Source organism: Cricetulus griseus (assembly GCF_003668045.3).
Source record: "Cricetulus griseus strain 17A/GY chromosome 1 unlocalized genomic scaffold, alternate assembly CriGri-PICRH-1.0 chr1_1, whole genome shotgun sequence".
Lineage (NCBI taxonomy): Eukaryota > Metazoa > Chordata > Mammalia > Rodentia > Cricetidae > Cricetulus > Cricetulus griseus.
This window is the reverse complement of record NW_023276807.1, coordinates 56,851,318-56,861,434: the sequence shown is the minus strand read 5'-3', so window position 1 is coordinate 56,861,434 and position 10,117 is coordinate 56,851,318. Positions and strand designations below refer to the sequence as shown.

At 54.1% G+C, this 10,117-nt stretch overlaps 1 protein-coding gene across 2 annotated transcripts; it reads left to right on the top strand.

Annotated features, from left to right (window-relative positions):
- Positions 1-3,124: 3,124 nt before the first annotated feature.
- On the top strand, positions 3,125-7,380 carry Znf703 (zinc finger protein 703). 2 transcript variants are annotated; one of them, XM_027395378.2, is made up of 2 exons: positions 3,125-3,585; positions 4,233-4,510. In XM_027395378.2, the coding sequence occupies exons 1-2, from the start codon at positions 3,330-3,332 to the stop codon at positions 4,352-4,354; spliced, it is 378 nt and encodes a 125-aa protein (XP_027251179.1). In that variant the 5' UTR covers positions 3,125-3,329; the 3' UTR covers positions 4,355-4,510. The 2 variants fall into 2 exon arrangements, with proteins under 2 accessions (XP_027251179.1, XP_027251178.1); XM_027395377.2 differs by lacking the exon at positions 4,233-4,510 and adding an exon at positions 4,524-7,380 and having other exon boundaries at positions 3,201-3,581.
- The last annotated feature ends 2,737 nt before the right edge of the window (positions 7,381-10,117 follow it).

Below are 10,117 nucleotides of genomic sequence, written 5' to 3'. Positions count from 1 at the left end.
AAGATTATGGAAAGCATAGCAAAAAATCAAGCACACTTGTAGTTCCTGCTAGGGACATCATGAGTTCTAGCCCAGTCCAAGCCACATCGTGAGATCCTGTGAGACAGAAGGAAAAAGAAATGACTAGAATGCATATCATTCTTTACCACAGTGTCATAGAAGCAGCCTTAACCCTGTCCTGTTTAACCACGCTCCTCATTCCCAGGGCAACCGGTGAAGGGCTGGCAAATAAGGTCCCATACATCTGCCACACTTTTGCAAGGGAAGACTTACTCTATAGGCTCTGTACTGCAACATTTTACGGGAGCTTTTTAACCACACTCCTAATACAATGCTTTATCCACAGCTGGCCCTCAGTAAACACGGCCCAGTTGATTAATGAGTCATATTCTCTCCCAGGTGGTAAGCCATTCCTTTGAAAACTGAACTTACTTTCAGTCGGCTGGGGCCCAGTATATTGCTCTGTACGGGGTAACAATTTTGCTAGGTAAATGTCAAATAGTGATTTTAATAACCATCTGCAAGTGTTTTAATTAGGCCTTTGACCTAGATCAGTACAGTTTTTTTTTTTCATTTTTCTCTCAGAAGAAGATTGAATAGATCCAGTCAAAGGAACCCTGCTGCCTCACCAGCACCCCAAAGTGTGTCCCTACCCTCTGGTATGCTGTGGAGTGTGTCCTACTCACTGTGCAAAAGCAGGAAGCAGGCCTGGCTGGGCAGCATGATGCCTGACACCACGATCCCTGTTCATGCTGACTGCATTAAGCTTAGGGAATTGAGTGTCTTAAAAGAACAGTGTATCATTTCATAGGGAAATTGCCTGACCCCTTCCAGAGTCCCTACATCCTATTCGTACCCTTTCTCTCCTCCTTTTGTTCATTTGACATCTTTCTATTCTCCAAATAAAGGGTAAATACTCCACTGTCCTTCTGCTGCCTCCTGGCCTCTTTTCCACCCGAATTCCTAAGTGTCTACTCTCTTTCCCTCTAGCTTATTTCCTATTAATCATTTCTAACACACATCTGCTTGGGTCCTAGAAGGATCTCTTGGCTCACTCTTGCAGATGGACTGCTTATGATAATCAAGGAGTTCTTCCTCCAAGGTACCCTTGAAGAATATCCCTTCTACAGTCTGCCTTTCTCCTGCTCTTTTCTCCCAAAGGCCAAAGGACTGAAGTAGCCCTGCAGTGGACTTTGTTTTGAGATAGGGTCTCACTCTGTAGCACAAGCCGGTCTGGAATTCACTAGGTAGGCCAGGGTGGCCTCAAACTCGTGACATGATCCTCCTGCCTAGCTTCCTGAGTGCTGGGTTTGCAAGCATGAGCCACCAGCCCCAGCCTGGAGTAGAATTTTAAAGATAGATAAATGCTGGCAGTGACCATGAGGTCAGAATGCAAAGACTGGTGTGAGCAGAGCTAATGGGGGTGAGAAGGAAACCGTGACACCATAAAATAAATGAGATCGTCCTCCTCCCCTCCATTCCTATGACCCTCTTGCTGCAATAATGAAGATATCATCAGAGTCAGGACAACACAGGCCATTGGTTTTCAACTAATTTTATAAGAATTAAGGATGAGGGAGGGGACAGTTGAGTAATTTCTAAGAAATCTATACACTCTAGTCACCAAACAGTGTGGAGTCAGGGAGTGCTTGAGTTTAGTATATGACTAGTGTGGTCTATTCTCTCCAGAGTATGAAAAGGGTGTGATGGCTCTCTCACTTTGAAGATCCCTTTGAAGTCGCCTGCCCCAGTCTTGGGTTCTCACGTTGTCTTGAGTCATTGGTACCAGAGTCAGAGAAAAGACTGGATCAGCACCACAGAGTTGGAACCAGGTAGTCTTGGGGCTACTACAAAGACAGACAGACCTTGATGATCCGAGGAACAAATCAGGACTGGGAAAGTGGTACTCAAAAGGAATGGTGACACCAGCGCGCCTCTACTGGCCGCCGAGGGCAAGCAGAAGGGGTCACTCCAGAGCTAGGACACAAAGGACCAGTGTCACCTGATTGAGCCCGAGGCTCTCAACTTTAAGGTCAGGTCCGTGACTATGTTAAATCTCTGTGTGAATACATACTTTTTCCGGAAGTCTAGGGCGGGGGAGGGGGGATGAGAGAGGGTACTGTTATTGTTAATAAAAAGGTTTTATTTCGAAATTTCCCTGGGGGAAAACCAGTGAAGCAATCTCTGGAGTTGTGCTGTGCTAAGACACCCTCCGCTAGGACACACGGCTTCTTCAGTGATGCTACCCCTCACCCAAATAACAGCTAGTCACAGCACAGTGAGGAAGCTTTACTGCTTTAAACAGGACAAGAATCCTGAAACACACGTAAACACGATCTATAATTCAGTGTGCCCCCGGGGCGTTCCAGGAGCTTCAAGGCGGCGCTCCGAGGGGGCGCGCCCTATCCCGGGTACTGTGCTTCATCTAGACCATCTCACCAGGAAGGGAGTCCTTCAAACTTGCAGGCTGACTGGACAAGCCCAAAGTAGTTGGAACCGCTCACCCAGCGCCCAGGGAATAGTGGATGCCCCTGAGGCTCCGACGCTTCCAAGTGAACACATCCGGGAGAGGCCAATTAGGGGAAAGAGAACTGGCCGAAGCAGCTTGGAGAAGGGGCCCGGCTCCCTAGGCAATGGCCCGCCCCCAGGCGGCCTCCAGGAGAAGCTTGGATCCTAGGACCAGAGCAGGCTCTGTGAGCTCCCACCGTCGTTCCCACCCTAGACACTGGCGACAGCCCCCGCCAGCACACACACACACACACACACACACACACACACACACACACACACACACACACGCTAGTGGGAAGCAGCGGACATCAGAAGAGCCAGAGCAAGGGAGGGCGCAGAGCCTGCGTCCAGAAGTCCCATCCCTTGTATGACCCGGTGGCGAGGGCAGCCCGGCAGAACCCGGAAAGAGAGAGCAGTCCCAGTGCGCAGCGAAGGCTGGGAGGCGGCAAGGGGGGCGAGGGCCCTTTAAGACTCTCCCCGCCCACCGGCGGCGCCCGCCTCCGCCCGCCGCTCTCCCCGCCCCGGGGTCCGGGAGAGAGCTGCGATTGGGCGGGCGCGGCGATCCCTTTGAAGTGTGGCTGCAGATCGCGGCTATTTGACGTGCAGCTCGCGGAAGGCGAAGGTTTTTGTGTTGCTCGCCTGGGCTAGCGGCGGCGGCGGCGGCGGCAGCGGCGGCGGTGGAGGAGGGGAGGTGGCATCCAGGCGCAGCGACTGCTGCACGGCGTTCGACGCAGCGGAGCGAGCCCACCCGCCCCGGGAGCTCGCCTCCCGGAGCTTCCCCTCCCTCCCCGCCCCCCCAGTGGCGCTGCCTCCTCCAAATGAGCGATTCGCCCGCTGGATCTAACCCAAGGACACCCGAAAGCAGCGGCAGCGGCGGCAGCGGCAGCGGCGGCGGCGGGAAGAGGCCGGCGGTGCCGGCGGTGGTGTCCCTCCTGCCCCCGGCGGACCCCCTGCGCCAGGCGAACCGGCTTCCTATCAGGGTCCTGAAGATGCTGAGCGCTCACACCGGTCACCTCCTGCATCCGGAGTACCTGCAGCCGCTGTCCTCCACTCCCGTCAGCCCCATCGAGGTCAGTCTCCGGGCGCTGCCCACCCAGAACCGAACCCATTCTGCCACCCATGCCGGGCCCATGGCCCTCTGCTCCCTTACCCACTCTCCCCACCCCCGTAGCTCAGTGCGACGCGACTCTCGAGACTGGCCACGCTGGCGGACCTTATGAAGAAGGGCGAAAGGCAGGAATCAGACCCCTCCAGGTTCTCCCTAGACTCCCGGGTGGAAGGGTTTTTCTCACTCGCCCTTCGGAGCTGCGTGTTTTCTGTCGAACTGGATTTACTCCTGTGGTGCCCAGAGTCCTTTACTTTTCCTCTGGCCCCCTGTGTCCTGTCCAGAGATGGCTCCTGGGCCTCTCTCGCCTCCACCCCGACCTGTTCTCTTGGAAGCCGCCCGGGTTCCCCCGCATTTTCCCAGGCCTGTTGGGGCACACTGCAGAAAACCCAAGCACTCGCGACCCCGGGTCTTTCTTCATCCCACTTCTCTTGGTGTTCTCCCCGAGAGGGAGGGAGAGGAAAGAGGGAGGGGCTACTCATAGGGCCAACTGCAGCTCTGCCTTTAGAAGGAGCCTCTCCCTGCTCCTGCCCCGAGCGCCATCATCAGAAACCCGTCCCAAACGAAGTTCTCCCAAACTAAAGGCTTAAGTTTTACCCCGGGCCAAGAAGAGAAGGAGGATTAGATGGAAAGGGGCGAATCACCGCCCCGACTCCAGAGAAGTCACCTTTAACCAGGAGGGCGGGCGTTGAACCGTTTCTCCTGTGCGCCAGCGCCCATGACACAGTCAGGGACTAACGCAAGTGCCATACCGCCCTGCTGCTCCGCCGGAGCCAGGCCTCCTTCTCAGTGACCCTCTTCGCTAGGCCCCCGTCGCGCCGCCAGTGACCTGCTTTGCGTCCCTGCGGGTTTACTGGGTCCCCTAATCTCACCCCTTCTCCCTCCCCTTTGCCACTGTCTCCCGCAGCTGGACGCCAAGAAGAGTCCGTTGGCACTACTAGCCCAGACCTGCTCGCAGATCGGCAAACCTGACCCGCCGCCCTCGTCCAAGCTCAACTCAGTAGCCGCAGCGGCCAACGGGCTGGGATCCGAGAAAGACCCGGGCCGCTCCGCCCCCGGCACCGCCTCCGCGGCCACCGCGCTCAAGCAGCTGGGGGACTCCCCCTCGGAGGACAAGTCCAGCTTCAAGCCCTACTCCAAGGGCTCCAGCGGCGGCGACTCTCGCAAAGACAGCGGCTCCTCGTCAGTGTCCTCCACCTCCTCTTCGTCCTCCTCGTCCCCCGGAGACAAAGCGGGCTTCAGGGTCCCCAGCGCCGCCTGCCCTCCCTTTCCCCCGCATGGAGCGCCTGTCTCCACCTCGTCAAACTCGTCTTCACCGGGAGGCTCCCGAGGAGGTTCCCCGCACCACTCAGACTGCAAGAACAGTGGCGGAGCCGGCGGCGGGGACCTGGACAAGAAAGACCAGGAAGCCAAACCCAGTCCGGAGCCAGCCACTGGGAGCCGAGGCAGCAGTGGGGACTCGGCTCACGGTGGCCCGGAAGCCGCGGCATCAGGGCGCAAGTCGGAGCCGCCCTCTGCTCTGGTGGGGGCCGGCCACGTGGCTCCAGTGTCACCCTACAAACCAGGCCACTCGGTGTTCCCGCTACCGCCCTCCAGCATCGGTTACCACGGCTCCATCGTGGGCGCCTACGCCGGCTACCCGTCTCAGTTCGTGCCTGGCTTGGATCCTAGCAAGTCTGGCTTAGTGGGAGGCCAGCTGTCCGGGGGCCTGGGCCTGCCACCCGGCAAGCCCCCCAGCTCCAGCCCGCTCACGGGGGCCTCCCCGCCCTCCTTCCTGCAGGGATTATGCCGTGACCCCTACTGCCTGGGAGGCTACCACAGCGCCTCGCACCTCGGCGGCTCTAGCTGCTCCACTTGCAGCGCGCACGATCCCACCGGGCCCAGCCTTAAGGCCAGTGGCTACCCGCTGGTGTACCCCGGGCACCCCTTGCAACCCGCTGCGCTCTCCTCCAGCGCTGCCCAGGCCGCCCTTCCGGGCCATCCTCTCTACACCTATGGCTTCATGCTGCAGAACGAACCGCTGCCACACAGCTGCAACTGGGTGGCGGCCAGCGGGCCCTGCGACAAGCGCTTTGCCACTTCCGAGGAGCTTCTCAGCCATCTACGGACTCACACAGCCCTGCCCGGCGCAGAGAAACTTCTGGCCGCCTACCCCGGGGCCTCGAGCTTGGGCAGCGCCGCAGCAGCGGCGGCAGCCGCAGCCTCTTGCCATCTGCATCTCCCCCCGCCCGCCGCCCCAGGCAGCCCTGGATCGCTGTCATTGCGGAGTCCACACACTTTGGGGTTAAGCCGATACCACCCCTATGGCAAGAGCCACTTATCTACAGCTGGGGGGCTGGCAGTGCCATCCCTCCCCACAGCCGGACCCTACTACTCGCCATATGCGCTGTATGGACAGAGACTAGCCTCCGCCTCGGCGCTCGGATACCAGTAACTACAGCTCTGGCCCCTCCCAGCCCTTCCTCACCCACCCCTTCCTCTCATGTCCCACTGCCCTCGACGCTGCAACCTCCACTACTGCTTACCCCTACCAGGATACAGCCCAGCCCCTCCCCATCGGACTGTGTATTTATTTACTATAATGTTAGCTTACAAGCTGGGAATATAAGTGCATTAATGGCCCACATGAGTCAATGGTATGCAAAAAGTCTGTCTCCCCAAATAATAATATTAACCACCCAGATAACGACATGATCCCCTTCCCTCTCCCTTCCTTTTTTATTTTCTTTTTCTTAGGTATATGTTTTAAGGGATTTTTTGGTTTTTTGACTGGTTTGCTTTTAAGGAATGAAGGGAGAGTTGGGGTTCTACACTTTTAGTTTTCCCATTTTGGGCAGTCTCTTGCATGACTCTCAACTGTTAAAACTGCATTTCTTCCCCTTTCCTTCCACCCCTCTTGTTTCTCTCCATGTGAGGTTTTAATTATTTTTTTCCTTTGTACAAAAATATTGTAACAATTTTTGGGGGGTCGAGGGGAACCTTGGTGGCTGGAGGTCTTGAGCTTTGTTGAATCAGAACGCTGCTGTGTGGCCCTCCCCAGCAACCCTCCTTTCCCATGTGAGCACTTGGTTCTAGGCCCTGACCCCTCAAATCAAATCACAGCTTTGATCGTCCAGGGTGCTCAGCTTGAAGAGTCCAGGTGCGACCGGCAGGATTCACCCCTGCAGTGGTCCCAAAGGCCTCCAACAGAGCCTGTCATCCATTCTGCCTTCCTGACCCTTCAGGGACCCACACCTCGCTGGGCAGTCAGATTGCCAGCTGATGGGGACCTGGCACATCCCGCCAAACGTCTTAAAAGCCCCTGCTGGCACAAAATTGCTCTCTATATTTTATGAAGTACTTTATCGTCATTATTTTTTCTCTCCCTAGTTGGGACTGTGACCCCCATCCTCCCCTGGTGATAGGGGCAGGGCCCGGGGACCCTTGATGGATCCCTCCAAAGCAGACTAGTCCCAAAGTCATCAGACCAGACAACATTAGTAGCTCTGTAGGGGGCAGGCTGGGGACTCAGGGAGCCCTAGGATCACAACACTCCCTTCGCCCTGTCCCAGACCTGAGCCAGCAATCTCCAAAGCTGGCGGTGGGTTTCTGTGGGTTCCTGCGGTGGCTAGGATTAAAGACAACCCGGGTCTTCTCCCCACACCTTCCCTCCTTCCCGGTCTTACGCAGCAGCGCCGGGGCTGCGGGGCCTCTTGTGGGGTGAACAGAGCTCTCCCTTGCTAAGACTATTTTGTTAATAAATGGAATACTTGGCTATATTCACACCGTGGTGTGTTTCTCTCTTGCCTCACCATAGTCCCACTTCCAGACACCTAAGCGGATGTCCTTGTTTTGTTTTGGTTTTTTCTTCAAAAGCTTTAGGATTTCCTTCTGAGACTGCGACTCCAAGACGAGTTTAACTGCCTTTCCTCTAGGAGGGGACTTGCACCAATATATTACAAATTACATAAAACCACTTTTACTTTTCTTTTTCCATTTGGTGTTTAGCTCCCAGCGTTACTTCAAAGGCCTTGGCATTTCCTGGGGACAAAGTGGAGCAAGGGCGTGTGTGAAAGTGGATCTTCCTCTGGGCGGGAATTCAAAGACTGAGAAAGGGAACCAGGAAGAAGGGCTGAATCTAACTCCCGGGCAGCTTTATCCCAAGTCCGGCAGGAGGGCTAGTAGAGACGTGTCTCTGGCGCCATCTCGTGGCCATAAGGAGATCCACAGGCTGAGAGGTCTCAACTAATTCTAGTCCTATCACCTTTCACAAACCCCCAAGACAGAATTTGTACTTGATGTTCGTGGGTACGGGTGACTCTTTACACGATCAACACTTGCTCCGAGGAATGTTCCGTGAGGTTTGGGGGCTTCTCACCCAACTCTGCGACTTAGGTCCCCTGAGACTGAAAACTCCTAACCGGGTTTGGGTTTTGCTGAGAATTCTCAGCAACGATACAGGAACCTGAAGCCTTTCTGATACCGGGGAAGCCAGACACTGAGACCTGGCTATTTTTACCGTATTTCATTGGACTCACCTGTGTCCTCTCTCGGTGGAGAACAGGTGCTGTTTAGTAGGGTGTTGGCCTGGTACTTGCCTACTAGCAGTCCTGCAGTGAGTCCAGGATGCCCTGAGCCCAGGTGCCTGAGTCACCAACTGCCTAGTGCCATTACCGACTGGCTGTTCTCCACTGGGAACAGCCACAGACCCTGGGCCACCAGCCCTACCACACTGCGCATCCCTGGATGCGCCACGTGGGTACCACCAGGCTTTTGGATCTGTTGGTGCGCTGCGCTCTGCCCTCTGTGTGAGAGTAACTGCTTAACAGGTAGTTTGTACCCTGCAGACTTTCTGCTTCTGAAACTTGGTGGGCAGGAGTCAACTGCGCGGGGGGGTGAGGGAGTGGGAGCCCGTCTCCATCTAGATGTATCAAGCTTGGGTTCACAAACTGAACCTCTGGCTCCGTGGAAGGACCCACCTCTCGGACTCTTCAATACGAAGCGCACACTTTTGTGTCCCCAGATCTTTGTATCTAGGCAAAATTCTTCTGTCAGTTAAGAGAACATCAAGTTGTTGTGTTGTTGTTCTTTTTTTTTTTTTTTTTCCCTTACCAAGTATTAAGGCCATTCAACGACATGTTTCGGGAAAGTAGCCTGGGCTGCTGACATCTGTGGACAGAGGGAGGACACGAGTCCAGGATAGACTGCAACAGGTAACAGGCAGAGAGAGTGACCCTGAGACCAGCCCCAAGTGGGCCTGGGAATCAGCATCCTTTAGTGGTTCACTGTTCTATCCACCTGAGATGCAGACTCCTGTCCCCCTCCCCCACCCCTGTTGTTTTGTTTGCTACTTACTGTTTCTTTCCCAGCTTCCTTTCCCCTCAACCTTCCCCCCTCTTTTTCTGCAGACACCTTTATATTTCTTTCTCAAAGCCTGTTAAAAGTAATGGAGAAAGCTCCTAAAACCTTTTCCTTCTGCTCTTCCTTCCCGACATAGGGGCTCCTCTGATTAGGAAGGAAGATGAAAAAGATTCTTTATCTCCCACAGCTAATAACTCCTCTCCATACCAAAAGAAAACAGCTAATAGCTGCTTGGCTTATACCTTCAGTGTGGGAATATATATATATATATATATATATATATAATATATATATATATATATATATAATATATTGGAAAACTATTGGCTTGGGACTAGGAAGGGCACACAGAGCCTGGTTGAACTTACTTGCCCCAAACTACCATGGTAACCAAAGGGCTGGAAATAAAGTTTTTACCCTTAAACACCCCCCCCACACACACACACACTCATAAACTGGAAAGATTCCTAAGAAATTGACTATTTTAATTAACTGGTGAGGAGTTTGTTACTTTTGGTAGCTAAATTCCCATTAATTACCATTTTAATAGAGAACTCTTCCCCTAATTTAGCTGCCTATTTGTATCTGGCACCTCAGGCCTTGTTATTCCCTACCCCCTTTTCTCCAAATTCCTCCTCCTCCTCCTCTTCCTCCTCTTCACCTAATCTCTCAGGCTCCAGAATGGGACTGTGCTCCCAGGAAACCATGGTGGAAGCCATAAAGCGGGAACCTGAGCCACTGGATGTCCCTGGCTCCAGGTCCCATTTTCACACCTCTTGTTAGGTTATTTTTGTGGCCCTAGGGGCAGTGGAAAGGAAAGGAAGGGGGGGAAGGCTTGCCCTCAGATATAGTCTTGACTCAGAGTGGGTTGCATTTTTAACCTTCCCAACCATCCTCTGTCATCCACGAAATCCACCATTCTCCATTCGTAGACAGCTCAGATTGCCTGGCCCAGCCCATCCTAACGCACTGTATTTATTTATATAAGTGCTAACTCCTTTCTCACGCATGTCGAGGTTGGGTAGAATCCATCTTGCAATAATCCTGAGGCCTTCACTTTATTAATCATTCTGTAGGGAAGCTGCACTCTGGTTTTCTGTTTGATTTGATTTCATTCATCCTGTCTTTTTGCAAAATAGATGGTTGAGTGCATCCGATAAT

Coding starts and splice junctions, on each gene's coding strand:
- Znf703 (XM_027395377.2), top strand. CDS start 3,330: ATGAGCGATTCGCCCGCTGGATCTAACCCAAGGACACCCGAAAGCAGC. Junction 3,582..4,523: donor CTCCCGTCAGCCCCATCGAG/GTCAGTCTCCGG, acceptor TGTCTCCCGCAG/CTGGACGCCAAGAAGAGTCC.